Genomic DNA, 16,673 nt, shown 5'->3' on the forward strand with positions numbered 1-16,673 from the left:
CCGTTTTTCCCCAAAATGACGCATTGTGACGGACATCACACGACGCAAGTGTGAAAGTAGCCTAAGTGGTTAGCATTGTTGCTTTGCAGCGCTGGAGTCCTGGGTTTAAATCTCATCAAGGACAGCATCTACAAGGAGTTTCCCTGTTCTCTTCATTTTTGCATGGGTTTCCTTCTGGTTTCCTCACACACTCCAAGGCATACTGATAGGGAATTTATATTTTGAGCCCCATTAGGGACAGCAATAATAATGTATGTAAAGCTCTGCAGAATATGATGGCGCTATATAAGCAATGCATAATCTGTTCTATCGTTAAAAAAAAACTGACCCCAGTATGTTTTTACAGAACAAAGCTAGTAAGAACTGGTGCAAGCTGCCATGTCTCCACAATACATTGGGTACGGAAAGTATTCAGACCCTTTAAAATTTTTCACTCTTTGTTTCAGTGCAGCCATTTGGAAAATTCAAAAAAGTTCATTTTTTTCTCATTAATGTACACTCTGCACCCCATCTTGACTAAAAAAAGAGGAAAAGATGAACCCCAAGATCACTGTGGATGAGCTCCAGAGATGCAATAGGGAGATGGGAGAAAGTTCCACAAAGTCAACTATCACTACAGCCGTCCACCAGTCCAGCCTTTATGGCAGAGGGGCTCTACAGTAGACTCTCCTCAGTGCAAGACATATGAACGCCTACAAAGAGTTTGCTAAAAAAACACATGAAGGACTCCCAGACTATGAGAAATAAAATTCTCTGGTCTGATGAGACAAAGTTAGACCTTTCTGGTGATAGTTTTAAGTGGTGTGTGTCGAGAAAACCAGGCACTATTCATCACCTACCAAATAAAATCTCAACAGTGAAAAATGGTGGAGGCAGCATCATGCTATGGGAGTGTATTTCAGCTGCAGGGACAGGACGACTGGTTGTCATTGAAGGAAACATGAATGCGGCCAAGTACAGAGATATTCTGGATGAAAACCTCTTCCAGAGTGCTCTGGACCTCATACTTGGCCGAAGGTTCACCTTCCAACAAGACAATGATCCTAAGCACACAGCTAAAATAACAAAGGAGCGGCTTCAGAACAACTCTGTGACCATTCTTGACCGGCCCGGCCAGAGCCCTGACCTAAACCCAACTGAGCATCTCTGGAGAGACCTGAAAATGGCGTCCACCAACGTTCACCATCCAACCTGACGGAACTGGAGACGATCTGCAAGGAAGAATGGCCGAGGATCCCCAAATCCAGGAGTGAAAAACTTGTTGCATCATTCCCAAGAAGACTCATGGCTGCACTACCTCAAAGGTGCTTCTACTCAATACTGAGCAAAGGGTCTAAAGACTTAAGACCATTGGATATTTCAGATTTCTTTTTTAATAAATGTGCAAACATTTCTACATTTCTGTTTTTTTTACAGTGAAGATGGGGTGCAGAGTGTACATTAATGAGAAAAAAATAACTTTTTGAATTTAGGAAATGGCTGCAATGAAAGAGAGTGAAAAAATTAAAGGGGTCTGAATACTTTCCATACCCATTGTATGATCATAAACCATATTTTTCATCCTTTTTATCCTCCTTTCACTATTGATTATTTGGACCTAATAGCATTTATTAAGAAACATTTGCTGATATTATATCAGGATGAAAAAGTTTCTAATATATTGAATTCAGGTGTCCGCTATGTAGCCAAAAGTCTTCCTCTTTGGCCAATATTTTATGTCCTAACCTGAAACTACAAAATCCAATACCCGCCCTTTAAAGGTTGTTGTAAATGAGGTTCCTCACTCTGGAATTCATGCATGTGTATAAAAACATTGCCAAAATAATCATTTATCAACTGTAACACATCTCATGTGGTATATGTGACGGAGCGCCCGTCATGTCATTTACACTACATCGACTGTACTAAATAAAATTGAAAATTAGAATATCTGATCCTAAGAATGGGGCATAAGCTAAATTAAATTACCAGCAGACTAAATATTCTATTTTTTGTGCATCTCACTATTTTGTAAAAAAAAACATGGAGGAGATCTATGTCACCTGAAAGCATGTGGTATTGAAAAGTAGATGTTGGCATTTTAACCTGTCACTAGTTTGTAAGACTCATCTTCTTCGAAATTATTGTCTTGAAGCGGCAGCCCAAGAGTTTCTTTGAATTTTTTTGTCTTTGAAATTTTAGATTCCCCATATAAATGTATTTAAAAAAAAAAAGTTGTAGATGCTAAAATTATTCACTTTTCCCTTATTCAATCCTAGGACCCAGCCACACCCTTGTCTGCTCATCGCACCCAACAAGCTACTATTGTACCTAGAAGTGGTGAGTTGATGAATTTTGTTTTTCTATATTATTGAACATCTCACGACTGAAGCAGTCAATCTGGGGCCACATAGGTGATGAAATTGCCCCCACAGTGATGATTGTTTGCAATTCATGTGACAGTCTTCCTCTTAAACTTGACGAACAGCAAGTCCAAATCAGTCACTGACATCTGTAAAATTTCAGGACTTGCTGGGAGTTTTATCATCTTTCACCGCACACTGTAGTGATATATTAATTGAGTATTGGTTAGTTACATGACCTGTGCCTGCACTGTCATTTGCTGTCGTTTTCCACTGAGATACCACAGTTAATTGTGGTTATGGCATCTTGAGACAATATCTATACTATTAAGTAAATAAGGCAGCACACTGCAGCGCTAAAACATGCAAACTTGAAAACACGAAATTTGAACTGCATTACTGCACTAGAAATATGAAAAATGAGAGCTTTTAGCGCATAAAAATGGCCAATTTTATGTGTACCTGGTAGCCTCTTTACGGCATCTCTCTTATACCAGGTCCTACGCTTGCCTTACTCTCTTATACCAGGTCCTACGCTTGCCTTACCTCGCTGAGAATAAACGTCTCCATCTGACTGGGTACATGTGAAACCTCTTCCTAGACTAAAATTCTCTCTCTCTATGGAGGGGTATTGGACCTGCTGTAATTAAAACACCTGAAGCTAGTGTTAGGAGTCGAGTTTCCTCAGATGCACAGGGGGAATCTCGATCCGTGTCTGCTGCGGTCTCCCATTCTGCTTCGGCCGCAGTGGGCTCTGCTCAGCGGAGGCGCCGCTCCCAGCGTCTTGCTGGGACTGATTCTGTGCAGGGGGTTACTGCTGCCTTTTTTGGCTCTCCTGTTGTACCCTGCACTGATCTGCGGCGAGCAGGCTTCTCTGGGACTAAGTCCTTATTTGCACACACTGAGCATGCCGAGGGCAAGATCTTCCGTTGGAGATCGAGGGTCACATGCTCAGGCACTGCAGCACATCCCATTGGTCCTCTTGGCAGGTCCTGAAAGGGCAAAACTTCTGTAGCTGCTTCCTGTGCTGCAGCTATATAAACTGCGCATGACCGCACGGCCATGCGCTAGTATTGTCTTGATAATGTGTGTGTGTAGATGGATGTATGTCGATGGATGAAAGCTCCTAAGTATCCCTCCCTAGTGTTGTTGACTGCTCGCGGATGATGGTAGCTATCTAGCGCCCGACTAGCCATCTGCACGTAACACACATCACAGCGTCCAGTTGCTGTGTCCACCAGTACGGCGCCGTGTGCTTCCTCTGCGCTTTCCTTACCCAAACCTGGGTGGTTAGTGGCGTCTGTCAGTGCGGCACCACACGCACTCTCGTGCCTTTATATTCTATTTATTAGTTTCCTTACACACCCAGTTGCGGTGTTGTGCCAGCAAGTGTCTAATCGGACTTCAATCCTGAGTAGGGGTTGAGTTCGCTGACTTCTTGCTCGCGCTCTATGTGCGGTACTGCGGTCCTGTGACGCAACAGGATCGCTTCCTTCACGCAGGGTGAAGTTAACCCATGTGTGTATACTTAGTACCGCCATATAGTCCGTCTTACTAGCAGCAGGGTCTTTACCTGCACGGTGGACCTCGGACTGCGAACGCACCTAGTTTCATATCATCTATACTTGGTGCGTTCCGCCGGTCCTTAACAGCTAGGAGGCGGAGTGCACGATCAGAAGGCTAAAGAATACATTTCAAAAACCTGACCTGCACATCCAAACATAGACTAAGTGTGAACAGGTGCTGAACCTAGAGTCGCCAACTCGTATATAGTTAAGTAAATAAGGCAGCACACTGCAGCGCTAAAACATGCAAACTTGAAAACACGAAATTTGAACTGCATTACTGCACTAGAAATATGAAAAATGAGAGCGTTTAGCGCATAAAAATGTTTGCATGTTTTAGCGCTGCAGTGTGCTGCCTTATTTACTTAACTATATACGAGTTGGTGACTCTGGGTTCAGCACCTGTTCACACTTAGTCTATGTTTGGATGTGCCGGTCAGGTTTTTGAAATGTATTCTTTAGCCTTCTGATCGTGCACTCCGCCTCCTAGCCACAGGTGTTTTAATTACAGCAGGTCCGATACCCCTCCATAGAGAGAGAGAATTTTAGTCTAGGAAGAGGTTTCACATGTACCCATTCAGATGGAGACGTTTATTCTCAGCGAGGTAAGTCAAGTTTAGGACCTGGTATAAGAGAGATGCCGTAAAGGGGCTACCAGGTACACATAAAATTGGCCAATTTTATGCGCTAAAAGCTCTCATTTTTCATATTTCTAGTGCAGTAATGCAGTTCAAGTTTTCAAGTTTGCATGTTTTGGCGCTGCAGTGTGCTGCCTTATTTACTTAACTATATACGAGTTGGCGACTCTGGGTTCAGCACCTGTTCACACTTAGTCTATGTTTGGATGTGCAGGTCAGGTTTTTGAAATGTAATATCTATACTATGGGAAAGCTTGTTCATAAATAACAGCTGTTTACGTTCTACTTTTTCTCCCCCACAAAAAAATCAATAGCAGTAAATTTGTATATTATATGTGCTCAGAAAATGGTGCTAACAAACTATTACATGAAGGTGATGGTGCAGATACTGCCATTATATTCACAGAATGATTGGCAGGAGGAGGATGGTTATAATAAACAACTGAACTTCGGCTGCAACTGCAAGATGGTAGAAAATTCTGATCAAGGCAGACCATCCCGGAGATGTAGGGCAGCATGGTGGCTCAGTGGTTAGCACTGCAGCCTGGCAGCGCTAGGGTCCTGGGTTCATCTGAAAGGACTTTGTATGTTATCCTGTGTTTGCGTGGGATTCCTCTGGGTTCTCCGGTTTCCTCCCACATTCTAAAGACATACTGAGAGGGATTCTAGATTGTGAGCCCCATCGGGGACAGCGAGGATAATGTGTGCAAACTGTAAAAGTGCTGCGTGAATATGTTAGTGCAGCGCCCCAGAGTCCTGGTCGTTGCAGTAATGTCGCTCTGCCGCTAAGGGGAGTGATGTTATGTCTGATTGCACTAAAGGAGTTCACCTGACCAGGTATCACAGCACACATTACACTTCACACTCCGGCCACTAGGGGGAGCAAAAGGCACTATGTATTAGGCCACTCCTCACACTGGTAAAACTAGGGGTTGGATAGGAAGTTAGCACACAACGCAGCCTGGGAGAGATCCAGGGAGGACCTGTCAGGGGTGGGTTCCTGACAGGGGCCTAGCAGAACGAATAGAAAGCAACGGAACCACTCCTGCACTACCTTGCGGCGGTATCCTAAGAAATGACAAGAAGAGAAGGATATTGTGGAAAGTGAGAAATGAGATCAAGCACAAAGGAGAGCCAGTAGGAGTCGTGCCCCGAGAACGGCAACATCCTACTGAGGCGCTTAGCCGGTGACCGAAACACCGAGGAAGTAACTGACTCTATGATTTACTTCGAATACCGCAGGACAGTTAAATTATAGGTTGGCTGTCTACCATACATCACCTAAGCAGACATAGGGGGCAGGCGTGGAGAGGGGCATCTCTAGGGTCCCAGAATAGCTCCGAGCCTACCCGTCAAACGGGTGCTTCCTATCCAGATAACTTGGGGGATGAAGAGAGAGAGAGAGAAAGAAAAAGAACGAGAACAGAAGTTGTGAGGACTATCCCGAATGCTCAGCAGGGAAGAACTACAACACACAGGCGCTAGTGGTAGGCACTGATTTCCACCTGCAAAGGGAACTCTGGATATGCCTTCGGACCGACCGGTCTCAGACAGCCCTGTTAACCGTGCTCTGGATTGAGGATCCCAAAGTCTTCAGTAAAAGGTAAAGAGACTGCAACCTTGTGTCCTCGTTATTGACTGCACCTCACACCATCACCACCTACACTACTGGGAAGCCCTGGGTATACACTTCACCTGTGGGAAGGTATTCCATCTAGTTGCCATTCCATCAGCCCAGCGGACCCCTAAGCAGCGTCGGTTGCCCTGACCGAACACCACAGGTGGCGTCACGAACCCTTGACAAACTACCATCACTCCTTTTATTGGACGCCCCTTAGCAGGGTTACGGACCGGGTCCAGCCACCGTGACAACCCCAGAACTGAGACAGAGAGGACCGGTACCGAGAACCTGTGGCCCTGTGTCTGGGGGTGCTCCATTAGCGCTATATAAAAATAAAGATTATTATTATTTACTAGATGGTGGCCCGATTCAAACGCATCGGGTATTCTAGAATATGCATGTCCACGTAGTATATTGCACATCCCATGTAGTATATTGCCCAACCACGTAGTATATTGCCCAGTCACGTAGTATATTGCCCAGTCACGTAGTATATTGCCCAGTCATGTAGTATATTGCCCAGCTACATAGTATATTGCTCAGCCACGTAATATATTGCCCAGCCACGAAGTATATTGCCCAGCCATGTAGTATATTGCCCAGCGACATAGTATATTGCCCAGCCACATAGTATATTGCCACCATGAAGTATACTGCCCAGCCACATAGTATATTGCTCAGCCACATAGTATATTGCCCAGCCACATAATATATTGCCCAGTCACGTATTATATTGCCCAGCCACAAAGTATATTGCTCAGCTACGTAGTATATTGCCCAGTCACGTAGTATATTGCCCAGCCACGTAGTATATTGCCCAGTCACGTAGTATATTGCCCAGCTATGTAGTATATTGCCCAGTCACGTAGTATATTGCCCAGCCACATAGTATATTGCCCAGCCACATAGTATATTGCCCAGCCATGAAGTATATTGCCCAGCCACGTAGTATATTGCCCAGCCACATAGTATATTGCCCAGCCACATAGTATATTGCCCAGCCACGTAATATATTGCCCAATCACGTAGTATATTGCCCAGTCACGTAGTATATTGCCAAGTCACGTAGTATATTGCCCAGTCACGTAGTATATTGCCAAGCTATGTAGTATATTGCCAAGCTATGTAGTATATTGCCCAGTCACGTAGTATATTGCCCAGTCATGTAGTATATTGCCCAGTCACGTAGTATATTGCCCAGCCACGTAGTATATTGCCCAGTCACGTAGTATATTGCCCAGCCACATAGTATATTGCCCAGTCACATAGTATATTGCCAAGTCACATAGTATATTGCCCAGCAATATAGTATATTGCACAGCGACGTAGTATGTTGCCCAGTCACGTAGTATACAGCACAGAGCCACGTAGCATACAGCAAAGACATGTAGTATATTGCCCAGCTTCGTAGTATATTGCCCAGCCACGTAGTATATTGCCCAGTCACATTGTATATTGCCCAGTCACATAGTATATTGCCCAGCGATGTAGTATACAGCACAGAGCCACATGGTATACAGCACAGAGCCTGTTATGAAAGGCAATTCAGAATCACAATGGACATGGAGGTCAGAGCACATACAGTGAACTGACAATAACCCAAAATAATAGAACGAGCTCTGAGACGTGGGAACTCTGCAGACCGCAATCCCTAAGCCTATCAAACCACACTAAAGGTAGCCGTGGAGCGCTCCTGACCAGAACCTAGGCGCCTCGTCACAGCCTGAGAAACTAGCTAATCCTGAAGATAGAAAAATAAGCCTACCTTGCCTCAGAGAAATTCCCCAAAGGAAAAGGCAGCCCCCCACATATAATGACTGTGAGTAAGATGAAAACACAAACATAGAGATGAAACAGATTTAGCAAAGTGAGGCCTGACTAGCTGAACAGAATGAGGATAGGGAAGATAACTTTGCGGTCAGCACAAAAACATATAAAAAACCACGCAGAGGGGACAAAAAGACCCTCCGCACCGACTAACGGTACGGAGGTGGTCCCCCTGCGTCTCAGAGCTTCCAGCAGGCGAGAAAAACCAATAAAGCAAGCTGGACAGAAAAATAGCAACAAAATAACATAAGCAAAACTTAGCTTTGCAGAGCAGCAGGCCACAGGAATGATCCAGGGAAAAAACAAGTCCCACACTGAAACATTGACAGGAAGCATAGATCAAAGCATCAGGTGGAGTTAAGTAGAGAAGAAGCTAACGAGCTCACCAGATCACCTGAGGGAGGAAACTCAGAAGCTGCAGTACCACTTTCCTCCACAAACGGAAGATCCCAGAGAGAATCAGCCGAAGTACCACTTGTGACCACAGGAGTGAACTCTGCCACAGAATTCACAACAAGAGCCACGTAGTATATTGCCCAGCTGTTATTAACCTGGTGGTTAGGAGCACCTGGAACGACCTGATGGTTAAATTAACACAGAACAAGCTCTGGGAAGTGGGAGCTCTGCTGACCGTAACCCCTAATCCTATCACACACACTAGAAATAGCCGTGGAGCGTACCTAACTCGGCCTAGACGCCTCTTCACAGCCTAAGAGCTAACTAGCCCTAGAGATAGAAAATAAAGCCTGCCTTGCCCCAGAGAAATTCCCCAAAGGAAAAGGCAGCCCCCCACATATATTGACTGTGAGTTAAGATGAAAGTCACAAACACAGGAATGAAACAAGTTTCAGCAAAGGGAGGCCAGACTAACTAAACAGACTGAGGATAGGAAAGGTATCTTTGCGGTCAGCACAAAAAGCTACAAAAGACCACGCAGAGTGTGCAAAAAGACCTCCGCACCGACTCACGGTGCGGAGGTGCCACTCTGCATCCCAGAGCTTCCAGCTAGCAAGGCAAAATCATGATAGCAAGCTGGACAAGAAAACAAAGAACAAATAATAAACTAGCAGGGACTTAGCTTCTGCTGGATTAGACAGGACACCCGAAAGATCCAAGAGCGAACTGAACCAGTACAAGAACATTGACAGCTATTATGGAGTAACGATCTGAGTGGAGTTAAATAGAGCAGCCAGCCAAAGAATAAACTACGTCACCTGTGGAAGGAACTTCAGAAGCAGCAGCTCCACTCACAGCCACCAGAGGGAGTCCATGGACAGAACTCGCTGAAGTACCATTCATGACCACAGGAGGGAATTCGATAACAGAATTCACAACAGTACCCCCCCTTGAGGAGGGGTCACCGAACCCTCACCAGAGCCCCCAGGCCAATTAGGACGAGCCGAATGAAAGGCACGAACTAGATTGGCAGTGTGCCTATCAAAAGCAAAAACCCAGGAATTATCTTCCTGACCATAACCCTTCCACTTGACCAGGTACTGGAGTTTCCGTCTCGAAATACGAGAATCCAAAATCTTTTCCACCACATACTCCAACTCCCCCTCGACCAACACCGGGGCAGGAGGATCAACGAAGGGAACCATAGGCGCCACGTATCTCCGCAATAACTACCTATGGAACACATTATGGATGGCAAAAGAAGCTGGGAGGGCCAAACAAAATGACACAGGATTGAGAACTTCAGGAATCTTATACGGACCAATGAAACGAGGCTTAAACTTAGGAGAGGAAACCTTTATAGGAACATAACGAGACGACAACCAAACCAAATCCCCAACACGAAGTCGGGGACCAACACAGCGCCGGTGGTTAGCGAAACGTTGAGCCTTCTCCTGGGACTATGTCAAATTGTCCACCACATGAGTCCAAATCTGCTGCAACCTGTCCACCACAGTATCCACACCAGGACAGTCCGAAGGCTCAACCTGCCCTGAAGAGAAATGAGGATGAAAACCAGAATTACAGAAAAACAGCGAAACCAAAGTAGCCGAGCTGGCCCGATTATTAAGGGCGAACTCAGCCAAAGGCAAGAAGGACACCAAATCATCCTGATCAGCAGAAACAAAGCATCTCAGATATGTTTCCAAAGTCTGATTAGTTCGTTCGGTTTGGCCATTTGTCTGAGGATGGAAAGCCGAAGAAAAAGACAAATCAATGCCCATCTTAGCACAAAAGGACTGCCAAAACCTCGAAACAAACTGGGAACCTCTGTCCGAGACGATGTTCTCCGGAATGCCATGCAAACTAACCACATGCTGGAAAAACAATGGCACCAAATCAGAGGAGGAAGGCAATTTAGACAAGGGTACCAAATGGACCATCTTAGAGAAGCGATCACAAACCACCCAAATGACCGACATCCTTTGAGAGACAGGGAGATCTGAAATAAAATCCATGGAAATATGCGTCCAGGGCCTCTTCGGGACCGGCAAGGGCAAAAGCAACCCACTGGCACGAGAACAGCAGGGCTTAGCCCGAGCACAAGTCCCACAGGACTGAACAAAAGAACACACATCCCGTGACAAAGAAGGCCACCAAAAGAATCTAGCCACCAAATCTCTGGTACCAAAGATTCCAGGATGACCAGCCAACACCGAACAATGAACCTCAGAGATAACTCTACTAGTCCATCTATCAGGGACAAACAGTTTCTCCGCTGGACAACGGTCAGGTCTCTCAGCCTGAAACTTCTGCAGCACCCGCCGCAAATCAGGGGAGATGGCAGACAAAATTACCCCCTCTTTAAGAATACCCGCCGGCTCAGGAACACCCGGAGAGTCAGGCACAAAACTCCTTGACAAGGCATCAGCCTTCACATTCTTAGAGCCCGGAGGGTACGAAACCACAAAATCAAAATGGGAGAAAAACAGCGACCATCAAGCCTGTCTAGGATTCAACCGTTTGGCAGACTCAAGATAAGTCAAATTCTTGTGATCCGTCAAAACCACCACGCGATGCTTGGCTCCTTCAAGCCAATGTCGCCACTCCTCGAATGCCCACTTCATGGCCAACAACTCTCGATTGCCAACATCATAATTGTGCTCAGCAGGCAAGAACTTTCTAGAAAAGAAGACACATGGTTTCATCACCGAGCCATCAGAACTTCTTTGTGACAAAACAGCCCCTGCTCCAACCCTCAGAAGCATCAACCTCGTCCTAAAACGGGAGCGAAACATCTGGCTTGCACAACACAGGGGCAGAAGAAAAACGACGCTTCAACTCCTGAAAAGCCTCTACAGCCGCAGAGGACCAATTGACCACATCAGCACCTTTCTTGGTCAAATCAGTCAACGGTTTAGCCACATTAGAAAAATTAGCGATGAAGCGACGGTAAAAATTAGCAAAGCCCAGGAACTTCTGCAGGCTCTTCACAGATGTCGGCTGAGTCCAATCATAAATGGCCTGAACTTTAACAGGGCCCATCTCGATAGTAGAAGGGGAAAAAATGAACCCCAAAAATGAAACCTTCTGAACACCAAAGAGACACTTTGACCCCTTCACAAACAAGGAATTCACACAAAGGACCTGGAACACCATTCTGACCTGCTTTACATGAGACTCCCAATCATCCGAAAAGACCAAAATATCATCCAAATATACAATCATGAATCTATCCAGGTACTTTCGGAAGATGTCATGCATAAAGGACTGAAATACAGATGGAGCATAAGAAAGCCCGAATGACATAACCAGGTACTCAAAATGCTCTCGGGCGTATTAAATGCTGTTTTCCATTCATCGCCCTGTTTAATACGCACAAGATTATACGCCCCTCGAAGATCTATCTTGGTGAACCAACTAGCCCCCTTGGTTAGGAGCACCTGGAACAACCTGATGGTTAAACTAACACAGAACAAGCTCTGGGAAGTGGGAGCTCTGCTGACCGCAACCCCTAATCCTATCACACACACTAGAAATAGCCGTGGAGCGTACCTAACTTGGCCTAGACGCCTCTTCACAGCCTAAGAGCTAACTAGCCCTAGAGATAGAAAATAAAGCCTACCTTGCCTCAGAGAAATTCCCCAAAGGAAAAGGCAGCCCCCCACATATATTGACTGTGAGTTAAGATGAAAGTCACAAACACAGGAATGAAACAAGTTTCAGCAAAGGGAGGCCAGACTAACTAAAAAGACTGAGAATAGGAAAGGTATCTTTGCGGTCAGCACAAAAAACTACAAAAGACCACGCAGAGTGTGCAAAAAGACCTCCGCACCGACTCACGGTGCGGAGGTGCCACTCTGCATCCCAGAGCTTCTAGCTAGCAAGGCAAAATCATGATAGCAAGCTGGACAAGAAAACAAAGAACAAATAATAAACTAGCAGGGACTTAGCTTCTGCTGGAGTAGACAGGTCACCCGAAAGATCCAAGAGCGAACTGAACCAGTACAAGAACATTGACAGCTGGCATGGAGTAACGATCTGAGTGGAGTTAAATAGAGCAGCCAGCCAAAGAATAAACTACGTCACCTGTGGAAGGAACCTCAGAAGCAGCAGCTCCACTCACAGCCACCAGAGGGAGTCCATGGACAGAACTCGCCGAAGTACCATTCATGACCACAGGAGGGAGTTCGATAGCAGAATTCACAACACCCAGCTACGTAGTATACAGCACAGAGCCACGTAGTATATTGCTCAGCTACGTAGTATACAGCACAGAGCCACGTAGTATACAGCACAGAGCCATGTAGTACACAGCACACAGCCACGTAGTATATTGCCCAGTCACGTAGCATATTGCCCAGTCACGTAATATATAGCACAGCCCACATAGTATATAGCACAGCCCACAGAGTATATCACACAGCCCGCATAGTATATAACACTGCCTATGTAGTATACAGCACAGAGCCACGCGGTGGTGCCCACATAGTATACAGCAGTGTGGACACCATATTCCTGTTAAAAAATAATTAAAATATAAAATAGTTATATACTCACCCCTGGGATCTAGCGGAGCTCCGGCGATATGCGCTCGGCTGCCGCCATCTTGCGTTCCCAGGATGCATTGCGAAATTACCCAGATGACTTAGCAGTCTCGCGAGACCGCTTAAGTCTTCTGGGTAATTTCGCAATGCATCACCAGGAACGGAAGATGGCGGCTGGCTCGGCGGACAACGGAGGATGAGTATAGCAGGTTTTTTGTTTTTTATTATTTTTAACATTACATTTGTTTACTATTGATGCCGCATAGGCAGCATCAATAGTAAAAGGTTTGGGACACACAGGGGTAATAGCGGCGGTAACGGAGTGCGTTACCCATGGCGTAACGCGGTCCGTTACCACCAGCATTAATCCTGTGTGAGTGGTGAATGGAGGGGAGTATGCGGGCGCTGGCCATTGACTGTGGGAAGTAAGGAGCGGCCATTTTCTTCCGGACTGTGGCCATCGTTGATTGGTTGTGGCTGTTTTGCCGCGTCCAATCAGCGACTTGGATTTCCAGGACAGACAGAGGCCGCGACCAATAAATATCCATGACAGACAGACAGAAAGAAAGACAGACAGACTGAATTACCCGTTAGACAATTATATAGTAGATTATTAGATGTGATCAGCAGCCTCATCAATACCTCGCTATGCAGGTATCAGGAGACCAAAGAAAAAGTCTGATCTTTCCCTTCGAAATGCTTCTTAGGGCAATCCAGTGCTACTTTGTGGTGTAGCAGGCCCCTGTGCATATTCATGAGCCTGTCAGATAACTCATTCTATAAGTGCATCAGGCACCATTAATTAGAGACCTGCTATATCTACAGTGCCTCGAGTTCCCCTGTGGATCTTAAGCACCCTAGTATGGCACTGATGGTGCGCATTCATGGTGAGATGACACAATTTCTCCAAAGATTGCCACATCTCTAGATGGATTATGATTGGCATTCATCTTGACATTTAACCTATATTTTTAAGGTATGTGGAATAAAATCTATTATAATATCACAATTACATGACATTATTTGAAAAAAGAAAACTAAAAAAAGCAATGATAGAACTGTGTTTTTTTATTATTTCACCACAATTGGAAATTTCCAGTACATTTTATAGTTATATTCCAACCCAAACACCCCCCCCCAAAAAAAAAAAAAAAGTTATAGCTCTTTCAAAATTAGGAGGGTTTAAAGAGTTTGGCCGATATAAGATATGGCCATCACCTTTCAGGGCTTAATGCTGTATAGAAGCCCCCAACCCAACCTGGAAGAATTGAAAAATATGTATTATTATACTCACCTGCGGGGTTCTCCGGTCCAATGAGTGTCGCTGATCTTGGTCCGGCCCCTTCCATCTTCTTATGATCGCCACCCTCCTGCATGCTTCCTGAGGATGACGCGACCCTGCATTATCCACACAATTCATATCAACTGTATGTAACGCTACATTTTAATTGATGCACAGAGAAAATGCATAGGAAAATAGTAGGTTTCCTTTTTTGTAACAGTAAATCATTCTTAACCCTGATCCATGGTATTGAACTTATCATCTGGCCAACAAGGAATCAAAACTAGTTTATCAAGTCACGACAACATTATTTTTCTAATAATTGCCTTGTTTTCGTTTTTGATCTTGCCAGTATGTTCCACAGCTTAGGTAAGAATATACAGATCACTATTCCATTTCCTGAAGCCAATATGGCAAAAACTTCTACACTAACCATATTTTTCCCTTTACTGCTTACATAAGCCGGGATGGCACAGATCCAGACACTGAAGAACACCAGCATGCTGAAGGTGATGTACTTGGCTTCATTGTAGATATCAGGTAATTTCCTCACCATGAAAGCCAGAATTAGACTCACCGCGGCCAGAAACCCCATATAACCCAACATGACATAGAAGGCCAGTCTTGAGCCCTCATTACATTGAATGATGATCTTTCCAGGATATGAGTCCATGTCTAGATCCTGGAATGGAGGAGAAAACAACAACCAAAGTATGGCATTCAGGACCTGAAGAGATGATAAGATCACCACTATAAAGTTAGGAAGTTTAACACCGAGCCATTTCCTCCAAGAGCTGTCAGGTGTGGTGGCTTTGAAGGCAATGCAAACGATGATGGTCTTGGCCAAGATTGATGACAACACAACAGTGAAGATGATCCCAAAGTAGACATGACGGACCATACAAGTTATATCCACTGGTTTACCGATGAAGAGGAAAATACAGAGCAAACTGAGCTTCAGAGAAACAAGGATGATGAAGCTGAGGTTCCGATTATTAGCTCTGACAACAGGAGTATTCCGGAAAAATGTAAATATTCCTATTAGTAATATAATTGTAGTAGAAGATAAAACTGACAAGAATAAGAAGACATAGGTGACTACATCAGTGTCATAAGAGAGAAACTCAATAACTTTAGGGACACACTTGTCTCTTGCCTCATTTGGCCATTCCGTGTAAAAACACTTTTCACAGTTTTCAGCATCTGAAAAATAGTAATGTAAGCATTAGAAAAGCAAAAAAAAAAAATATATAAAAATTTATTTTTGAGTATGTTTAAATGGATTGCATGGGAGCAACCGTAGCAACAAGGCCTAAGTTGGCCTTAATGGCCGGACATATCTATTTGTTTTGTTTTTTAATTGTCACATAACTTTAAATTTTTGCCTTAATATAGCTTTACTGGGCTTCTTTATCATGGGATGAGTTGTATTTGATAGTGGCACAATTTTGAGACTATTATTTCATTTATTACCTAAATTTTTAAAAGGAGAAATAGAAAAAAACAGCAAATTGTATTTTTTTGGCGCTAAACACGTGTGCCTGAATGAACAGCAGCAGGCAAAACCAGCCAGTAAGGTGTGTGTAACTGCTCAAAGATAATCAAAGTCTATAAAAGGTTGTCGCGCTGACAGGCACTTATGAATCCATGTGTAGTCCTATGTGAGGATTGTCCACTTGCGTAGCGGTTTCTCAAGGTACCTTGAAGAAGAAGGACGTTTCACTCGAAACGCGTCAGGATTGGCCCCTACACACGTCCGTCATACACGGACAGGTGACGTCACCATCTAACCTCGCCCCCCGCTCACCTCGCTACGCCGGCAGCGGCGCCATCAGCCGAGGCTACCGCTGAGTTGCGGCGGCGGTTTTACACAGGGGATTGCTATCTTGGGGAGGACGCTCCCATCGCCAAGTACTACTGGACAGTGGGGGAAGTAACCGCTACCCAAGTGGACACTCCTCACATAGGACTACACATGGATTCGTAAGTGCCTGTCAGCGCGGCAACCTTGTATAGACATATATATATATATATATATATATATATATATATATATATATATATATATATATATATAGTTTTATTTACATTTTCTTTCCTTGCAATAAGATAAAAAAAATTGTTGATATACAGTGGGTACAGAAAGTATTTCCATCAATAATCAATACATTTTTCACTCTTTGTTTCATTGCAGCCATTTGGTAAATTCTAAAAGGTTCTTTTTTTCTCATTAATGTTCACTTAACCGCCAAAAGCAAGCGACACTACTCTGTCCTCCTCCTCCTCGACCTGTCGGCCGCCTTTGACACAGTAGACCATTCCCTATTACTACAGACCCTCTCATCCCTTGGCATCACAGACTTGGCCCTATCCTGGATCTCATCATAACTAACAGACCGGACATTCAGCGTCTCCCACTCACACACCACCTCCTCACCTCGCCCCCTATCTGTCG

At 44.7% G+C, this 16,673-nt stretch overlaps 1 protein-coding gene across 1 annotated transcript in view; it reads right to left on the minus strand.

Annotated features, from left to right (window-relative positions):
* Positions 1–14,525: 14,525 nt before the first annotated feature.
* Positions 14,526–16,673, minus strand: part of LOC138657502 (vomeronasal type-2 receptor 26-like) — a 92,508-nt gene continuing 90,360 nt past the window's right edge. The window contains exon 4 of the mRNA XM_069745286.1: positions 14,526–15,421. Coding sequence (XP_069601387.1) covers positions 14,526–15,421 — 896 coding nt within the window. The remainder of the gene's footprint in view (positions 15,422–16,673) is intronic.

The sequence above is a fragment of the Ranitomeya imitator genome, chromosome 1 (assembly GCF_032444005.1).
Source record: "Ranitomeya imitator isolate aRanImi1 chromosome 1, aRanImi1.pri, whole genome shotgun sequence".
Taxonomy (NCBI): Eukaryota; Metazoa; Chordata; class Amphibia; order Anura; family Dendrobatidae; genus Ranitomeya; species Ranitomeya imitator.